Source organism: Ammospiza caudacuta, chromosome 1 (assembly GCF_027887145.1).
Source record: "Ammospiza caudacuta isolate bAmmCau1 chromosome 1, bAmmCau1.pri, whole genome shotgun sequence".
In the NCBI taxonomy this organism is placed as follows: Eukaryota; Metazoa; Chordata; class Aves; order Passeriformes; family Passerellidae; genus Ammospiza; species Ammospiza caudacuta.
The window spans coordinates 9,465,071-9,485,985 of NC_080593.1; the positions used below are offsets into that span (position 1 = coordinate 9,465,071).

The 20,915-nt window shown below is 39.6% G+C and overlaps 1 protein-coding gene across 1 annotated transcript in view; it reads left to right on the plus strand.

Annotated features, from left to right (window-relative positions):
- The window catches only part of UBE3C (ubiquitin protein ligase E3C), a 70,639-nt gene extending 51,630 nt beyond the window's left edge, over positions 1-19,009 (plus strand). The window contains exons 19-23 of the mRNA XM_058805555.1: positions 4,361-4,573; positions 12,147-12,335; positions 12,432-12,498; positions 13,332-13,462; positions 16,534-19,009. Of these exons, the coding sequence (XP_058661538.1) occupies positions 4,361-4,573; positions 12,147-12,335; positions 12,432-12,498; positions 13,332-13,462; positions 16,534-16,704 (771 nt within the window). The 3' untranslated portion in view covers positions 16,705-19,009. The remainder of the gene's footprint in view (positions 1-4,360; positions 4,574-12,146; positions 12,336-12,431; positions 12,499-13,331; positions 13,463-16,533) is intronic.
- Positions 19,010-20,915: the final 1,906 nt, after the last annotated feature.

The following is a 20,915-nucleotide window of genomic DNA, read 5'->3' on the forward strand; positions in this document are numbered from 1 at the left end:
AGAGGAACAACTTCAGACTGCATGTGAAGTGAAAACTTCCTAACCACAGGAGGCTTTCTCTTACTTTAGTTGTTTTTAATATTCTGGTGTGTTCTGCAGTCATTCTCACAAAGGGGGAGATAGGTAGGTGAAGTTCCTTTCACTGAATACTACCTTTTCCATAGTGAAATAATTGCTCTTGACCTTTTAACAAGAAAAAAACCCCCTTATTTTAACCATCTCTTCAGAAAATAGAAAAGACTTGACATAATTAGAACACTGGGTTGGAGAGTACTGAAAATTATTTGTTACTGAAATAGAAATTTTTTTTTGTTTTAGTCATTTCAGAAGCTTTTAAATTACTTTTTTTTTTTTGATCTCTAGAGATGTCAACTTTTAACTAAGGACCTAAATTCCTAATCTACATGAGTTTGAAAGAGTGCTGGGAAATCCAAGTTGGCCTTTTCACAGACATTACCTTTTAGCTACTTGGGAATGTGTCACCCTGTGAGCATCACTGTGCTTTTGGGATTGCCCTTGATGTGAACATCACTGCCTCTGCTTCAGACCAGCCTCTTACCCCAAGTTTGTGCCTCAAATTGCCCTTCTGTCCAGCTGGAGCGTTAATATCCCAGCCTTGCAGGGAGACAGAGCTCTGCAGGATGGGTTGAGGTTGTTGGTGTTGACCCCCATGTCTGTACATGAGAAGGTGGAAATCTGATGCCATCCATGGCCACCACTTGCTCCTTTCATGACTTCCCACCTGCACTCTCTGCCTTCCATAGGCCTGTGCAGTTCATGGGCTGCAGGGCAGAGCCAGTGGGGTCAGGGGCTCAGGTGGGAAAGCTGGGGATGGGAACTGTCAGAGCTCAGCATAGAAAGGCATCAGTCCCATTGGTGATTGCTGCATAATGAAAGGAAGCTTCTGAAAGGGTGAGAGTATTCGAAGTTTTAAACATTCGTTTTAAAATAGACATTGGTTAAACTGGGTGAACTTGCTGGCTTTGAGCTCCTGAAGCAGTGTATGAACAGGAAGCTCTGATTTAGCCAAACAGAAGAAGACATCTCTGTCCAAGAGCAAGCCAGTTTCTGCCATCAGTGTTGTTGCTCATTGGCTGTGAGAGGAAGAAAGAGAACAAGATCTGTGTGGACAGCATGGCCATATATTGTATTAAAGGACTGTTTTAGTACACTCTAATGATGCAGCTTCACACTGCAGCTGATTAATCTGGCAGAGCTGCTTTCCTCTGAGAGAGGTGGTCACCATTCCCTTGCCTGTTGCTGATCTGGGCTCCTGCCTCCTTGATGTTGATGTTGTAGAAAGCCAGTTCAGAGAGTTCAGACAGGCAAAAAACTAAGCTTAAAACAGGGTAACTTACAGCTTCCCAAGGGAGTCCAGTATGGAAAAACAAGGAAGGAGGGGAGTCTCCCTCTTGGTCTTTAGATTTAGCTTTAGAAAAATCCCCATCAGGGTGGGCTTCCATGGGCAGCTGGCAGGTTTTGCTCCTGGTGGAAACAAATTGTTCTGCAGTTCCCACCCTGTTTCAGCCATAGCTGTGAGCTGGATATTACTGTAATTTAGAAGAAACTTCAGTGTCCCTGCTGTGACCACCAACACACACCCACCCTGCAAACCCCAAATCCAACAGCCCAAACAAAGCGCAGCACAAATAATCTGCAAGTTGTGAACCTTATTCTGGTTGTAGTGACCCTGTAGCCTCCACTGTACAACTGCTCTGCTTGCAAACAAACCCAGGGGAATCAGCTGAGGGTTTTGTTGCCCTGGCAGGAATGTGTGGAATCACATTTTTAGCGAGAATAGGTAGTCTGATCAGTTGTGCTGACTGAGAAACAGTTAGATGGAATCCAGAAAATAAAGTTTCAGTTATTTACTCATATTGTTCACAGTACTTCTCAGCATCTCTGCGGTGCTGGGGCTGTAATGGTGGCCTTCACCTCTTTGAAACAAAACCAAAGTTCATCGTGACTTTATTCACCAGAGTTTTAGTGCATTTTTTATTAAACTTTATTAGGATAGTTTGACTTTCAAACTAATTAAAACACTACTGTTTGTCTTCTTTCCAAAAATACTTTATTTTGAATATTGCAATCACTTAGCTAAGAGAGGGAGTAATTAAAGATATTCTCAAGTTGCACAATTTAGTTTATTTAAAAATGCTTTATATAGTTTTTAGATGAAGTTATAAATGTTCACTTTGGAACTACCTGAAGATTAATAGTGATGCATTTGAAATGCATTATTTTTTTATTGATTCTTAATGTAGTAAATTACTGAAGTTATTTGGCAGCAAACAGAAATAGCCAGTGATGTTGTTCACATTTATTTTCCTGATAGCATCACAATTTGCATTAATTGCATTGCAGCTGCACTCACTTATATTAAAAAGCTTCTACCATAATTAATCCTTTTTATTTCAAATCATTTTGGCACAATTTCTTGCAATAAACACTCATAAAAGACAGACACTTGAAAAATAACGTACAAGTTTCTTCAATATACCTATTGCTGTTTTCTTCCTGACAAGGAATTATTGATAGGCTTCTAGGATCAAGTGTTGCAAGTGGTGAAGACTTAAGACCAGTTTGAAAAATGCTAAGTGGATTATTTTGCATAAAAAATAGACAGGTTTTGAATTTGTGTAATTAACCTGTGTTTAGAAAATACCTTGATTTATGTCTACATTTGTATTTCAGTTGCATACATTATGGAAATTTAATTTATAATCCATTTAGCTGATGTGATCATAGTTTTTAGTGCTATCATTTATTAGTCCTTGTATATTGAATGCTCTAAAGGCTTAAACCTGCCTTGTGTAAAAAATTACACCTCTGCATTTACATTTTATGAGTCACAGATGGAATTCCATTTTAAATTCGGGTAGCTTTGATATATTTAAGGAATTACAATAGCTTTATTGTTACTAATGCAGGAACAGCAAACACTGACCTTACACATTGCAAATTAATGATTTATCCCTCTAGTTTGCTTTTAAAGTCAGCTATACAAATGAGGATTTTGACTTCTACACCTTGAATAAATCATATGGCTCTAAATATAATGCACCCTTTGGCTTTGAACTCGTTATTCTCAGGTTTTTTTTGCAAGGTCTAACTCACCTCATAGAAAAATGTTCTTTCAGAAGTTTAAGGAATTGTGTATATTATTCCTGAAGTCTTTGTTGCAATATCATTGAGTGATTAGAGCTACATCTATTCATCTTTTTTTAGTTTTGGTTTTTTTTTCCCCTCAGTGGGATTCCTTTTCTAAGTTTGCAGCAGATTATGGAGGAATTCAGTAACACCAAAACTCTGCTCTTGGAGACTTAAAAGGGAGCAAACAATGATGTTACAGTGATGTTATGTTGGTGATGCCTTGTCTGATTAGCCTGGCATTGCTATTAATGTTCTGTAAACATTTGCTTGTCACTGGTAGAGATGCTGATGTGGCAAACAGAGTGGACAATGAGAAGGGCAGCCTGTACCAGGAATGGGCTTTTTAAAGCAGTGGTCCTTTATTCAGAATAGCCCTGAAGGGTGCACCTCTCCTTCTTCTGAGAGCTACCATAAGTAAATTTTTCTTCCAAGCAAGCAGTTGTTACTGACTTATAAAAAACAATGCAAAGATACTTTGCATTGCATGGAAATGTGCTCATACAGTGGAAGAACCTAGAATGGTATGTGAAAATTCTTGGGGATAATTTGAAGTTGCAGTCAAAAGATTTGGGTCAGGTTTGGATCATGAACAGACAGGATTGGACCTGTGACACAGAACTGGTCAGCTCTTGGCTTGGAAAGAAGGATATTTTGACTGTGTCATTAGAGCAGTGAAATTCACCAAAGGTGAATCTGTGTAACATGCACCAAATAGTTTTTATTAGTTTAAAATGTGCTGGGTTTGCAGAGTTACTCTAAGGGGGTGAGGGGGATGACAGTTCTACATGCAGTGATTGATATGAATGGAATAATGCTGCTTGTGATGGTGCTAATGGAAGTAGAGGTGTAAACTTCTTTTGTAAGACATTCTTGTGCAGTTGCATTGTCCTTTAGCAAACCTTGCTTTTCCTGAAAATAAATGCAGTTTGGATAAAGAGTGATGGCAGGTAACCAATGACCTTGCATTTTAAATCGTGACATAATTAATTTGTGAGATTTGGGACCTTGATATTTCACAAGAATATTCGCATTTCAAATTTTGGATGAATATTCTTAAATTTATGCAATATTTGAGCTATTTCCATGCTAGAAGAACATTATCAGGCACCAAATTAGGACAGAATTACTCAAAAATTGAGAAACCTTCTGAATTCTTGCATGTACAAACAGTTATATCTAATGTGCTTTTAATTGCTTTATTTTTCAGGCTCTTTATGAAAATATGCTGGTGGAGCTGCCATTTGCTAGTTTTTTCCTCTCAAAATTATTAGGGACAAGTGCTGATGTTGACATCCATCATTTAGCTTCACTAGACCCAGAGATGTACAAAAATTTGCTTTTTCTAAAGAGCTATGAAGGGGATGTGGAAGAACTTGGACTCAACTTCACCGTGGTAAATAATGACCTTGGGGAAGCACAGGTAAGAATGCTTTGAATTTTTATTTTCTTTAGTTTCTTTTTTATTGTATTTTCTTTTCATCTATGACTGATGAATCTTTACTATCCCTGCTAATTAATTTTTTAATTTAAATATGATGGGAAACAACTGTTAAAGGGGCTGTAAGTCATCAGTTGGAATTGTGGTTCAATATTTGGAGTAGAGAGTAACTAACTGTGTACTTAAATAACTTTTGATTACTTAAAGGTCTGGTCTTTTAAGGAGTGAACTGCAGTGATTTTCTAACAGTCATACATATAAAGTTCTATTGCTTGAGAATGTTTCCTGAAAAAAATCTGTTGTTTCTTCAATTGCACTTGTAATAGTAGCAAAATTTAGATTATGTGTAAACTACAGAAGTACTGCCTAGTTTTAGAGTTGCAGTTAGCAATAGTTAGAGAGATTTTAAATGATACTGACAGTAAAGACCCGTTATTGTGAGATAAGCGTTGTCTCATTTATCTGTAATTTACAAAGTAAGAGAGCCTGAAGTTTGATCAACCTCAATTTTTTTTATTAGCCCCCACCCTTTTTTTTTTAAGGCTTGAGATACCAGATTAGTCAGAGGGGATGAATGGTGTTCAGTGCTTCTGAAAAGCAGTTACTTAGGTCCTTACGTCTGAGTTTTTAAGCAGTTGCACCATATAATTTGATTACAGCTTATATTTGCTCTGTTGTGTCTACTGAAGATCACTCATAGTAGAAAATAAATATCACTAGAGCTCTAAAAGCCTGCCTTAGTGTGCTAATGCAGGTAACCTCCTAGGTAAAGCCTTCTGTCATGCTTCCTCTTTCAATTCTGAGGATTTAAAATTGAGGATTCCAAACTTACACTCGATTATGGCAAATAATTGGATGAAAAAAGTAGACCTGACCACGCTGTGATGAGCAGCAGCATCTGAATTCAGCTCCTGTTGTGAGGCAGGAACAGACTCCAGGAGGGGATGAGCAGTGCTCGGGCTTTGCTGCTCAGGGGGCCAGGACTGAGCACATCTCCAGTGCAGCAGCACCAGTGAGGTGCACTGACCTGTCCTGGAAACTGGGAGTGGAGCTCTCTGAGGCTCCTTAAGTCAGGGCAAGTTTGCTGGCCAAGACTTCTGCTTGAACAGTGTCAGGCTTGGATTTTATCTTATTCTACTGTCATCCATTTCCTGTCATTGTAGAAGATCCTAAAATCTGGATTGGATTAAATTTTAAAATAGTACCCTCAGATTTGGGATTTCTAAAGCACACTAAAGGGGAGAGGCAACTGTTGACTGATATAAATAACATTTAATATTAAACAAGTATCATGTGTCATTTTCCTCCCTGGATTACACTCCCTATAGGAAAACATCTGACCTGCACTGTCTTTAGAAAAACACTTAAAAACTTGAGATAAAGATGTGATATAGATGTACCCAAAAGCACATTCTGAGTGCTCTGTGTGGCTGGTACTGAACTGAGCACCCAGAGGTTGGGTTCTAGGAAGCAGAGCACACCAAATAGCTTCCAGTTATTAGTTTCTAACAGTTAATAGTTCCAGTTATTAGTTTATAACACCAATAGTTTCCAGTATTATCTGAGATTTTTAATACTGGGGGGAAAGTCTGAGTTCTAAAACTATTTATTTAATTCTGATTAAAGTAATAGCTTTGTATTATTTGTGTTAATAGCTAACACAAATCCAGTTTAGTATCTAACTAAAATGAGGGCTGTGGCTGCTATTTTCAAGACTTATGATTTGTAGTTGTTTGGCCTAACTTTAAAAGGAAGATTTAATGAATTAGTGAGTTGCTGAATAACAAGATGAAATGTCAGTTAAAATAAATATTTTGATGATGGTTTGCTGGTTTTATACTTGAACATTTTACCCACAAAGTATCAGCCATCTTTTTATGAGGCTCACTGCCTGTTAGTGTAGTTCAACAGAACCCATTGGTTCTTGTCACTGTCTTCTGCCTTTCAATGCAACAAGTCTCTTTTTATACTTCATTTCATTACCTTAATAAACCTCATATGGATAAATACATTTTATCTGCTGTTTGACTTGTAACCATTGCATACTAATTGCTTGTGCCAAGGTAAGGCTAATTCACTTTAGGAAAAGAGCTTAATTTGCACTCCTTAGGTTGAATGTACATTATATGTAGTTTTCAGCTAAACAACCACTTTAGTGTTTAATAAATTAGTGCCCAATAAATGCATCATAAATCTATCCTTGTAAATAGCTCTGCTCATGGCAGTGTCCATCCACCAATTGTGACACAAAAGCATTATCTGCAATGAAAGACACATTCAAAAGGGGCTCTATTGCCTCTGTCACTAGTAGAAGGTACAGATTCTATTATCAGTGTATTGATTCCAATCCTGTAATGTGCTTTTAGACCCCATTAAACTATTGTCAAAGTGCATTCACCAGAAGTTGAAAAAGGTACTTAATAATTTGCACATTAGACCTGCTAATTAGGGGAGCTATGCCATCAACCTTATCTTCCAACCCCAAATAGCTTTTGATAAAGATCTATCTAATGCAGTGATACCAGCCCACATTTCAGCTCTCCTGCAGAAAATGGTGGCCAGTAGCAAAGTCTCAGAGGAGGTCAGCCTGTGGTTACAGGTCTGTATATTGATCTAGTTTTTCCTTTTATCTTGTAGATGAGATGGTTATGAAAGGTCTGTAAGAATAAGGTTAGCAAATTCAAGAAAATACCTTCTCTTTTCAGACCTTTCTCCCTCCCCTTCTTTCAGTGAGGAAAGCAAGTTTTGTGGCTGCCCAGGGCAAGAGGGAGATGCAAGCACTCATTCCTCTTCCTTCAGAAGTGTTGGATGCTGTACTTAAAAAATCTGCTTGAGAATACACTGGTACTTGAGAGTACATGGATCACAAGCTGAGTGTGATCAGAAGATTGCATAAATAAAGTGTAAAGGCACAAATCCACAGAGAAGCACTATAATAAATATTCAGTTTCTATGAAATCCATATCGTACAGAACTTGGTTTTGGGACACCTTGGGCTTTTTAAGCAGGTGTGAATGCCCTTGTTGTCACTGAAAATATGCTGACTCACCAAAGGGGAGTTCTTTGCTTTTAAATTTCTTTGGGGGAAAATTTTGAAGCCCTAAAAAGAGTTTTGAAAGTTTGCCTTGACAACCTCTTTACTAGGATGTGGTGGCTTAGAAGGATGATTTTAGAGGTTTTTCAGCAGCAAAGTAATTAAGCTGAGGCTGAGCCTTCTCAGGCAGACTCATAACAGTTACAGAAAATGCATTCTTAGGCATTCATATGCAATCTCCTACCTGGAACTCCTGCATGAACATCTGGTAGGCAGATGACAGGGAAAGGGAAAAGAAACTTCATCGACTTCTTTTCAAAAGGGGGAAGAACTGTAGGGGTGATGTAAACAAAAGTGATGAGAGTCTAAGAGAAAAGATTCTCATCTTGTAGGAATTCTTGATTATCTGTAAGAGCTGTAGGAAATTGCACTGGAGGTTCTGTGATTCTGTGAAGAGATAAAGTGTCTTATGTCTTCATCATATGGAACTTTTCTGTCCCCTTTTGGTATTTCCCCTTCATTTTGAAGATGCACTTTGTGAGTTGGGAATCAAATTTGTCTGAACAATCTTTATACTCACCTAAAGGATATCTATGGTTTGAGTGCCTTTAGTACATGCGATTTTGATTACAAACCAAGGTAAAAGGCTTTTTGTTTGTTTGTTTAAACTTAGATCTGCAGAATAGAAACAGGACACAGGGCTGTGGTTTCCTCGCGTGGCCGTCCTGGGTAACCTGGGTTATTGGCTTGCCCCATCTAGTGGCCAAGACTGGGTGGATAAAATAAAAATGAAGCTGATAAAGTGTTTTTGACCTGTTAAGTTGTGCTATGGCCTTTTTGAAAAGGAACTCTTCAACAATCATTGCTGACTTTAGAATTAAGTGAGAATTCTACAATAGTTCCTTTAATGCCATTAACACACTGAGTGGATCTACCTTTACTTCAGTTTTATGCTTACCAGATGTTACTGGTTTCTGATTTACATCCTTCTTGGCCTTTTTGGCATAATGTATTTATTATTTGTGGTCTGTTATCCCTTTTGCTTTGGTCTTGGATGATACTTTTACAATGGTAAAATTAACCTCACACTGGCAAACTCTGAAAATGGATAGTTGGGTCCCTGGAAGACCCCAGCAAATGCCCTTAACTGAGTGCTGTGCCTGTTCTTGTGGCAATGCAGGGCTCTGGGGAGGAAGGGCAGCTACAGAAATGTTGCTGGATCAGAAATTAATATTTGCTACTTTAAAATATAAAAATGAATGGAATAATAGGATTTAAAAAACAAAACAAAACAACTTTGTCCTGTTTTCTAAAAATAGTGGTCAGAAAGAGTTCACCTTTTTTTTTTCTCTGCTTTGAAGGAAGAACTTTATAGGAAGAGAACAGTTTTTTATTATAGAATGAATACAGCTTTCCTGACATGCCTAGAGCACTGTGGAGCCAGTGCTCTTACAATGCAAATGTAAATTAATCTGTGTCCTGATTTCTGTTTGCTGGCCTGCAGGGAAGGTCAGACATTTTACTTCACCTAGTGCCGGGATGACTCTTAAAATACAGAAGTTTTCTAGAACACCCTCCCAGTAGTTCCCTTGGGCTATTTTAGGAAAGAGGTCAGTTCAAGCATTTTTAGTGTAAATACTGAGCTCACAGAAATTGTTGTATGCACATGGAGTGATATCTGTTAGTTTATTGTTGGTGTGCATATTCTTAAGAGATGCTTGATGAGTTAGGTGATACAAATATGCTTTAATGCATTTTAATATGGCCTAATTCAGTGTGTCCATACCTCAGTGTTTTAATTGGTGTCAGAAACCCAAGGGATTCTGCAGTTCTGCAAAACAAGTAGAGAAGGTTTGTAAGTGAAGTGTTAGTAATACTGAGGTCACAACACTGATCTGTTCATGTGGAACATCTCTGGTTGCTCTGATCTTGTAAAGCTAAAGAGGATGAGAATTTAAGAAGTAAGAGAAAACTTTCTGGTCTTGTTAGGCTTTGTAAAAGGTATTTTATAAGAGGAAATTAAAAGAACTGTCTTTAGTTCCATGTAAAAGTCTCTGGGAAGATGAATGAAGTTCCTGCCCTTAAGTAATACATCATGGATATATTTGAGGAGGAAGAAAAGAGTTGATTAAGCTCTTCAACACTGAAATAAGGGCAGTAGGTATGAACAAACTTTACCCATTGGATTTGAAGTGAAAATTAGAATGCTTCTTGTCAATAATTGGATTAATCTGATGATTAACTGTTCAGCAGTAGTAGTAAAATTAGTACAGTGGATGAAACACAGAGCTCAGCAGTGCAGGAGCCCCTTCCCATCAGCTGTTTCCATTGTGGTATGGAGCATGTCCCACACTTCTGTTCATACTCCATGTGGACTTTACCAGTAAAAATACCCTCAGGCCAGCCAGTGGTCCCAGGCACTGGCCTGTACCCTCTGGAAATGATCCCTGACTGTATCCCAGGCCTGGTGCTGTGTGGGTGGATCCCAGAGAGAGCCCTCCTGGCTCTTGTGGAAGGAACAAAGTAATCTGTATAGGGTGTGAAATGGTGCCACCTACACTGACACCTTAATTTTACTTAATTCTTGCCAGGAGTAGGGTTTAAGTACCTGCACACAGACATGGTGGAGTATTGATGAGTTTTTTTACTGTAGGAGCTAAGAAAAGCCAGAAGCTTGCATCTGAAGGATTAAAGTGGGAAGTAAGACATATTTTTAACACCTGTTGTAATTCAGGTTGTGGTAGCTTATCAAAGAAAGTGGTAGATGCAGAATCACAGGATTGCACGTCTCTAAAAATGTGCTCTAACTCATCTGTGGATTTGTGGAGTTGAATACAGGAATCTCTAGACAGAATCCTCTGGCCTGTGTCATCTGGGAGGTCAGAATTCACAGATCTTAATGGTTTCTTTTGTCTTAAAGAGCTATGAATCAAGAAAAAGTCTGAATGCTCAAAAGTACTGTGAATTTTTAATCATACCATTTTGCACATTTTACTTAGTACATGAGCAGCTGCATTACTAGGTAACATGTTAGAAAAGAAGCTATTCATGTGTTTAATTCTGTGTGCTCTAAAAATGCCATTATTACCACATACTGAAGTGCACTGTTGGTTTAAATGAAGAAATTGCTGACTCCAGAGTGTTGGAAAAAAATCAACATTTTTGGAAGAGTTCAGAAGGTGATGGTATTATGGTGTTTTTAGGGTTTTTTTAATTCTTCTCTTAAGTACTCTAATAATACCTTCCAATCGGACTGCTGCTTGACTGAATTAACCCCATGTAGGAAAGAGTAGGATATGTGAAGGCCTATAGTGTTCTAATTACAGCTATCTTTGAACCTGGTTTATATCTTAATGCAAGTACAGCATCTTTAGTTTTGGGATTTTTCTTTAAAAATTCTCCCATACTGAGGTACCTTGGTGTACTTGAAGGACAAAAGTTGAGCTTCCCAGTAAGACTTGATTTGTTTGGTTGTGTTTTTTACTTTGATTGAATATACTGAGTATGTACAACAGTGCATTTTCCACAGGATGAATTGTGAATGCTGAGCTTGCAATTTTGACTCGGCAGTAACGCAGCCTCTGGCCGGGTTTCAGAGTGTCCCCAGCGGGCTGCAGTGGATCCAGATAGCTCAGCCCTGCTCAGGCTGCCCACCTGTCCCAGTTCCCAAGCAGTTCTTAGCCTCAGGCAACCTTAGCAAGCTTAAGTGGTATCAGCTCTTTTAGAGATTATCAGCGCATTGTGATTTCGGCTCTTTGCTTGCTAGGTGCCAGTAAGCAGATGCAGGGAGAGAGAGAAGGCTGTGTGAGGTTCCACAGCGATGTCTTTATTGAATCTTCTGTGAAGGTTCTCAGTGACAGCTCTTCTCCTGAGCTGGGCAAAAGTAGAGGTTTTTATAGGATACAGGGGTTTTAGAAATTGTCCAGTAGTAAGGGTCAAAGGAAAGTGGCCTATAGTCTTACAGAGAGATAAGCAAGGCTCCAAAGGGGGAAGAGAGGGGCTTCTAAGGTCCAGTCATCATGACTAGGCATTTTCTATCTTAGGCTCCTCACCCCCGGGGAGCCCTTGCAGGCTCTGGGGCCGCCCAGTGGCCCTTGCTTTACCATAATGTGACCCTGCAGAATTCACCAGCAGCAGCTCGGGAAGAGCCCAGCCAGTCAAGCGCAGCTTGCCTAATCCAGCTTTCTGATGATAAACCATAGGGCTGTGTGATGAGCTGTATTGGCAGTGGAGGTCTGAGTGCACAGAATGTGCTCTTACACATAACCAGAGAAAACACCTTTGTAGCTCCTCCTAATCTTCTGTCTTCTTTGAGGTGAATATTCCTGAATGTGTCATCATAGCCACCTTCAAACAGATACGTCACTGACTAGAATGTTTTAACTTCCAAGGGATACATCACTGACTGGAATGTTTTAACTTCAAAGGGATACATCACTGACTGGAATGTTTTGCAGCCCCATTTCCCAGCTAGGGCACAGAAGTGCAGTTTGCCAGGTGATGAGAATGGCTGTGTTTTAGGTGGTTGAGCTGAAGCCAGGTGGGAAGGACATCCCCGTCACCAGCGCCAACCGGATCGCGTACATCCACCTGGTGGCCGACTACCGGCTGAACAAGCAGATCCGCCAGCACTGCCTGGCCTTCCGCCAGGGGCTGGCCAACGTCGTCAACCTCGAGTGGCTGCGCATGTTTGACCAGCAGGAAATACAGGTACTGTGCTTAAGGCTGCTCAGAGCAACTGCCCCTGACAGAAATCATTGCTCACTTCTGCCTCTAATGGAACGCTCTCATTTCCTTTGCCCTCAGGTTCTGACTTCTGGTGCACAAGTTCCGATTAGTTTGGATGACCTTAAGTCTTTCACAAACTATTCAGGTAAGCAAATTTTACTTAAATAAATAATCTGTTATGACTGACTTGGGAATAACTGAACTTGCTTTTCATTCTGCCTTTTAAGAAAAAGTTGCAGGGTCATTCTTGTTACCTTTGGCCAAATTCAGAAAACTGGCTAAAATTACAACCCAGTTCTATAAATGGTAGGAAATTAAGATACACAGTTTATTTTTTTCACATGCTTAAATGCAAGTTTATAGCCAGATAATTTGAGGGCATTTATTTTCTAAATTAAAATTAGACTGTGTCTGATCAATCTGAAAATAAGTCTGCAAATTACTTTGGGATAGTAGTTTCTACTGCCTCATTTAGATACTTACCATTTCTCAGACAGTCTGAATAGAGATCATATATTTTCCTTGTGAAAAATGCAAGGTATCTTACTTCATTTGTCCCCTGCACTTACCATTAATGTAATCAAAAAGTAGCTACCAAATCATCAGTTCACATCTGGGCTCACCTCAGGGTAAGCAGATTAATCAGTAACATCCTGGGTCTTACAGATTTTGCACACTCTTGGAGGGAAAGGCAACAATCTGAAGTTACTAGCTAAATACTAAATTAAATAAAACTAAATTAAAATAGGCTTCAGTGAAGAAAACTGCATTTAAGAAGATGAAGGATAAAGTAGCCACAGCTAAGCAATGAAACTGAAATTGCAGTGATGACAGATCTGTAGGTATTGGAAGTTAGCAATAAAAGCCTGCTGGCTGTAGTATATTCTCCAAACCTTCAAGATTGATGCTAGGTTTTCTGAAGAATTTATTTCTTACATAAAACTGTTCTAGCTGTAAATCATTTAAATCTCATTGTAGGTGGCTACACAGCAGACCATCCTGTAATTAAAATATTTTGGAGGGTTGTAGAAAGCTTCACTGATGAAGAGAAACGCAAACTACTCAAATTTGTAACGAGCTGTTCTCGACCACCTCTTCTGGGGTTCAAGGTATGTCCTCTGACTTCCTGGCAAGCTTTTAGAAATGCTGCAGATGTTGGTTCCAGTTTTTCTTGTCTAGGAATCTACAATTTGAGAATTCTCATCCATGACTACAGAAACAGCTTCAATGTTTGCATTTGCATGTATAATAAGTACAGTTTTAAAATATGTAATGAAGTGTTCTTTTGCTTTCTGTTTTAACTGTGAAATTTGATAAGCCTGCAGATCACTGATTAGAGCACTTGCTGTGTGTGATGGAAAGTCCTTGCTGCCATTTCATGTTGTGCAGAAGGAGAGTTGCTACCAGTTTCACACAACAGGTTGGGTTAAGCCTAGTGTCTTCTAAGTCAGGCAAAAGAGAAGTTAAAATATGAAAGCAGTTATGAAATTTGATCCTCTTAAATTAACCATTTGAAGCAGGACATGTATTTTCTTGTAATTGCCATTTATCTGCTTATAGCTCACATCTCATTACTCTTAGCAGCAAAATATTCAGCTGCAGTCTCCAGATTTACAGGGAAGCTTGAGTATCAAAATCTGCTGTATTGCTGATAAAACTAAAGAGAGGCCAAGGCAAGGTGAAGACATTTTGAAACTAAATTCTGGGGTCGTTCTACCTATGAATTTCAGTGGACTTCAGAATTTTGGCTAAGAACCAGCCATCACATAATTTCCTCTAAAATGTGGGAACATTCAGTGCTGTGTGGTGGTGTTACCATGTGGATGGATGGGCAACATCCTCCTGTAATCTATAGCTCAGCTACACTCCTTTTATAGATATCTAGGATTGGAGCTGGCACTTTCAGTTGGTGATTGGTCTGACTGTTCATGTGTCAGCTTCAGGATGATATGAGTCATGTCTCAGACTCCCCAAAACATGCTAACCAGATCCCCTTTAACAGTAAAGAGTGTCCATAGATAGGGATATGGAGACAATGAACATGGCTGTTGAATCACGTGAATCCTGTCTCTGGTATTTATCTATTGATTTATGTGATTCCTTACTTAAAAATCTGCAGGCTTTTCTCTTAAACCCCCCAAGTCCATGCAGATATCACTGTGCAGTACACTAGCAATGAATAGGATTTTACAGGACAGCAGGAAGAGCAATTGGAAAACTTTGGGATGAGACCAGGATGGAACAGTGCACATCAGAAGGGAGAACTGGGAAACAGCTGGGGAAACCAAGTAAGCAGAAGTTCCCATTGGTTGTCATCCTCTTTAATTACAAGGGGAGAGGAGGAAATGCAGATGTAGGTACCCAGCTTTGAGGTATCCGGTGTGACATTTGAAGAGATGGAGGAAGTGAATCAAAAGTCTAAAAATATTCAGGCTGACAGTGGCACACTCAAAAGCTAAATGTGGAAACTGCAGTGTGTGTGTTCACTTGGGAGATGGGCCCCAAACTGCCTGTAGCAGACATGGCTAGGAAAAAATGAAAATTAGTCACCAGACTTTCAGCATGAAAGCAGTAAGTTAAAAGATGGATTCAGTGCACAAGGGGCTTGCATGCTCAGCCACATGCAGCAGTGTTGGCAGAGGAAAGCAGCTGAAAGGGCATTAGAGCTGCTCTGCTGGCTCTGCAGCTGTGGTGGCTGCAGCAGGACCTGTGAACAAGGATTTGCCTCCAGAGCAGGGGCTTGCCTGGAAAGGCAGTGGGTGACTGTGTTTGTTATCAGCAGAAATGTGTTGCTAGCCCCTGACACGGCATTGTTTGGAGCTTGGAAGGTGCAGAGTGTGAAGCCACAGGAGTGCTGAGTATTGCCAGCCAAGTAAGCATGAGAACGTGTTTATGTTGATGGGAAACATGAAGACAAACCATCTTCAAAATCTTCAAAGTGTGTGTGCTGTATTTTTCTGAGAGAAACACAATTTCTGGTTTTCACTCTGAAGTTTTCTGTGTATTTCTGGTTCTCACTCTGAAGTTTTCTATGTATGCATTATATTGTGGGACCAGAATGTTTTCTTTAAGTCAGTGCATGTTAATTTAAGATTAGGAAATATCTTGACAGTCATAGCTTATCGATAACATAGTTTAGCTTTGCATCATTTAAAAATGTTTAACTTTCATTGCTAGAGTCAGGTTCAGAATAACATTTACTAAAGCTAATTAAAGTTTAATAAGCTTAATAAATGTGATTGTTACAGATTAAAAAAAAAATCATTAAATTGTGGTTGAAAATTGTTAAGTTCCAATCAGGTCACATAATAAATTGATGATACTTTTCCCTTCCAAACTATTGCAGTTTCCCGCTGTACAGTATTTAATTATGCAACAAATGGTGCCCTTGGCATGACGTTTCAATTTAGAACTCCATTTTTCCATTTTTAAAGCTAGAATAGGGGAATTCAATTAGCATTTTGAAAGGAACACTAAAAATGCAACATTTTAGCCATGAAATACTTTTAAGGCCTCCATTTGAACAATAATTTAGCTTAGAATCTCATTGACCTTTTGCCTTTGAAGCTGGAATTTTTTTCCAGTTTCTGAAATCAGAACTTTTTTACCTCAGGCAAGCTTTTGATAAAATAAATACTGTGTTGCCAGCAAAAGCAGTGATTTGGAGGTAACAAATAAATATATTTTTCACTATACTACTTTTTGGAAGATGATAAATGGGGTATTATTAAACCAATTAAATGCTACATACAAAATGTCTTTAAAGCATGTTCTTCAGATCAGTAGTTAATGCATCAAAGAACAATCAGGGTTTGACAAATTTTTATCATTACAGACTCACTATGCACATTGATCTTATGTTTGTGTAGCACTGCAAATTTTTACCATAGATTGTACGAACAACAACAAATCATTGTATTTTCCTTAGAATCACATAAATTGCTCTGTGTGTTCCAAATGAGTGAATCTTGTTGGGACAAGGCAGAGGGAGACACTGCACAGTTCAAGAGTGGTTTTGGTGGTATGAGGAGTGAAAGAAATGCCACTTGAGTGACATTGTGACAGGTTTTCATCCAGTCATTTACTTTGTAGAAATGTGTGCCAGCTGCTACAGTATAGTTGTGGCTTGTATACATTTTTTGATATGTGGTTGTTTTTTTGTTTTGGTTGCATCTTCCAGGAGTTATATCCTGCATTTTGCATTCACAATGGAGGATCAGATTTAGACAGGCTGCCTACTGCCAGTACCTGCATGAACTTGCTGAAGCTTCCTGAGTTTTATGATGAGAACCTGATGCGAAGCAAGCTCCTCTATGCCATTGAATGTGCTGCTGGATTTGAACTCAGCTGAGTCCAACCCATGCTTGTGTGGATGACCTGCAGAAGAACGAACCAGTGCCTACTCTATAAGCAGCCCCCATACCCAAGCAGTTTTAAGGGAATTCTGTCTACATTTCTGCAGCTCTTGTGTCTTACCAAATGCCCTCAAATAGGTTTCATTTCTAAACACGATTTCTTAGTTAGCTTCCATTACTGAATATTGCATTGACACTGCTTTATGACTGAAAACAATGAATGCTGTGTGCAGCGTGGCTGATTTCTGTGTTGGTGTGGAGAAAGAGCACATTTAAAGAACAGTGACATCTCAGTGAAATTAACCAAAGATGAAGCTTTGGCTATGTGCTGTTCAAACATAAATAATTTTGCAAACTGGCAATAAAGTTGTGTACTGTGCGGTGCATTGGGATGAGACAGGGCTAACATCCTGTAATTAATCTTGTAGAAGGAAGGCAAGCAGTTGTTTGCAGATATCCCAGAACTGAGAGGATGAAAATGCTCATTTCTGACAACCTGACATTGTAACTTATATTGTAGAGTTGTTTACAAATCATGGAGAGATGGGCAATCACCAGCCATATGAAATTCAACCAGGACAAGTGCTGGGTTCTGCACCTGGGGCAGGGCAGCCCTGGCTGTGTGGACAGGCTGGGCAATGAGAGGCTGGAGAGCAGCTGTGGAAAGGGACCTTGGGGTCCTGCTTGAATGCAATTTGAACATGAGCCAGCAGTGCCCTGGCAGCCAGGAGGGCCAGCCCTGTCCTGGGGGCATCAGGCACAGCATTGCCAGCTGGGCAAGGGAGGGATTGTCCCCTCTGCTGTGCACTGGGGCAGCCTCACCTCGAGTGCTGGGGGCAGGTGTTGGTGCCACAATATAAAGAAGACATTGAGCCATTAGAGAGCATCCAGAGGAGGCCATGAGGGTGGTGAAGGGCCTGGAGGGGAAGCTGTGTGAGGAGTGGCTAAGGGCACTTGGCCTGTTCAGCCTGGAGGAGATTGAGAGGAGACCTCACTGCAGTAACACCACCTTGTGAGGGGAAGAGGAGAGGCAGGCACTGATCTCTGCTCTGTGTGACAGTGATGAGACCTGAGGAAACAGCATGGAGCTGGACTGGGGAAGGTTCAGGTTGGGTGTCATGAAATGGTTTCTCACCCAGAGGGCGGTTGGGCTCTGGAACAGGCTCCCCCAGGACAGTGGTCACAGCCCCAGGTCTGCCAGAGTTCAAGAAGCATTTGAACAATGCTCTCAGACACTTGTGACTCTTGGGGTGTCCTGTGCAGGACCAGGAGTTGGACTGGATGATCCCGATTGACCCCTTCCAACTCAGCATAGTCCATGATGCTCCGACAGAACTGATTTTGTTTCATACCACCTTCCCTCAAGATGGTAGACACTGAGATAAAATGGGTGTAATATTCCAGTTGTGCTTTCTGAAGCACTTTGAAGAAAACAGATTTGCGTTATTTTAAGTTCAACCTTTGCTGCATCATTATCACTTGGACACTGTTCTGAATGGATGTGACTTTCCAGGTGTTCTCTGTCCTGTTCTGTCTTTTGTGCCTGTACAGGTTTGTTGATGGTTGGTTGGTTTTAAATGAATCAGTCTCCTATTGCATACAGTACATATAGAAATCACCACTTTGGAAAAATATACATGTAATAATAATTAAAGTTATTTGAACCAAAGTTATCAGGCTTTATCTTTTATATTTGAAGCCTGTGGTGTTCACATTCCTTTTCCCTATCATTTCTTTCCATCTTAAATGCCATATCTGTGCCGTAGACACTAAACAAATTAACTTTTTTTGTGATTAAACAGCTTTTATATCCATTTCCCTGCAGTATTTCTGCTGAGAAAAGTAAGTGGGAATATGCTGCTTAATGTAATTTGATATCTGGGCAGAAAAATTGCTCTCACATGGAAGGAGCTGATCCTCTAACAGTAGGCACATTGTAGGGTTTCGTATGCAAACTCCAGGGAGTTTAGAAAAGGAGTCATAGTTCAGACTGTAAGATTCATCAGTCCATCCCTCTGAACTTTACTTTTATATTTTAAATCATCAAAAATTACAATCAAATTTGTATTCATCTCTTATGCAAAAAAAAATATTTTGCTGTTACTGGAAACTCTGCTGGATTTCCAATTTAATAAGCAGTGACCAGCAATATCCTTTTAAATGTGGGGGAACTGAGTGGTTTTAAGATGTTTACTAGTAACCATATAAAAATGTATAATTTCTTAATTTGGGTAATAAATGAAGTGTTAAAATTCTATTTGTAGTCTTGATGTACAGAAATAAAATGATTGGTTTTCTTTTTGGTTTTGCTTTAGGCTTTTTATTTATGTTAAATGTTACATGCTCAACTTATTCTTTATCCCAAATTCTTTTCTTGTATATTTTTCTACATAAATTATGAAACTTGTAAAGAAGTTGAAGAGATCAGTAATAGTGAAACTGCCTCCTCCTAATTGCAAAACCTGAACACTTCTTTTAGATAGCATTATTTATTTTAGAACCTAATGCTTTAAATATTTTGAAATTATTTTTCAATTCCATTATTTTGCTACATCGAGTAGTGTTGTATCTGTATTTTGTAAAATTAAATTAAATTTTTCTATTAAATATTTGTATTTTGAAGATTGTGTTGGAGTCATGCCAAGTACTGGTGACTGGTACTGTCCACTTTGTGCTTTTGAAAAGGAGCCAGTGCCCACTATTGCTGTGTGTGGCCAGGAGAGCAGGGGTGCCACAGGGAGGGTAGGCTGGGGGACTGTGACTGCACAGGGCTGTAATGGCAGCAAGCACAGAGCTGCAGAAACCTCCAGGAGAGAACTTGAGTTTGCTGGCACTACTCTGGTGTTTCATTTCTTTGTCCTGCAGCACTCAGTGACGTTTGTGCCCTGCAGATGTGACACTGGCACAGGCAGCCATCAGAGCAGTTTGTGTCACCGTGCCCAGGCTGCAGGTCTGTGCAGCTTCACCCCTGCAGATCCAGGCTGCACTGAGAGCACAGTGGGGCTTTCCCTGGCAGCCAGTGCGTGCAGCCCTGCCAGCTGCTCTCAGGCAGGCAGGGTGAGGCACAAGTTCTGCTTTTTTATGATCTATTGCTGGATGTTTAAGGAGGTAAAGGTGTGAGAGGGTAACAGACACGTCCTGGGGAGCAGGGGGGTAGAAATGATCTCTCGTAGCAAGAATTGTTTCTATGTGAAACTGAGTTTTCTGGATTTTAAAAAAAGAGCAAACTGTCCCCCAGTGGTGATGCTCCCAGGGTTGGGGTAGGCAGAGGCAGGAGCACTCTGCATGCAAGCAACCTGGAATTTTATTGTAGATTTGATCATCAGAATTACAGCAGTAATAATTATGAGTTTGGGGTTGGTTTCTGTACAAGACAACCTTCCTTAAAGTAAATTTCTGTACTACAGTGTTTCTTCCTCCTAGTTCAGTACTTGCTTTTGAAAAAGCAAGCATTTTCTGATTGGTTTTTGTTTTCGACTAGGTTTGGGTTTGTAATTTTACAACCTGTTCTACAAACGTTTTTGTCAAGGTCTGCATGATAGAAGAGTTCACAAATTTTTCACCTCTACAGATTTCAAAGGTGTTAAAAGTGGAATAAAGAAATAAAATTAACACTTGGTCTCTTTCTTCCAGTGAGAGTTTTTCCAAATGGGGTTTCAGTCCTGTTAGGTGGATTAAAATAAAATAAAGCACAGCAAACCAAACCAGGAGTAATTGGCCTTGTGCTTAATCTCTGTTGTCTTCCATCATGGTCCTGAAAGCCAGACGTGTATAAATGTTACAAAGCTGATTTCTAGGGAACATTTCTATATCTTTAGAAGAGGGAAGATTTTCCTCCAGTTCCCTGCATAAACACTGAGCTGACAGCTGACAGAAGTTTGATTTGAATGAGGGGGATATCTTCAGGTATTTTTTGGGGAGGTGCTCCATAAAAATAATAAAAAATGAGCTTCCCGATGCTATTAGTAGCAGTGTTGACTTTTTTTTTTTTTGCATCACTTGAATAATATAGCACAAAAAGTCTCAATAAATCCTATAAAGGGGTTTGAAATTCAGAGAAAAAACTGAGTGCAGTGAGTTCATACATTTCAGTTTCTACTAAAAGTGTTAGTTAAATACCAGTGAGACAGCACATACTTTTGCCACCACTGAAAAGCACTACAGCACAGAAAAAAAGGAAAAAGAGAAATATTTGTTGGACCTGTAA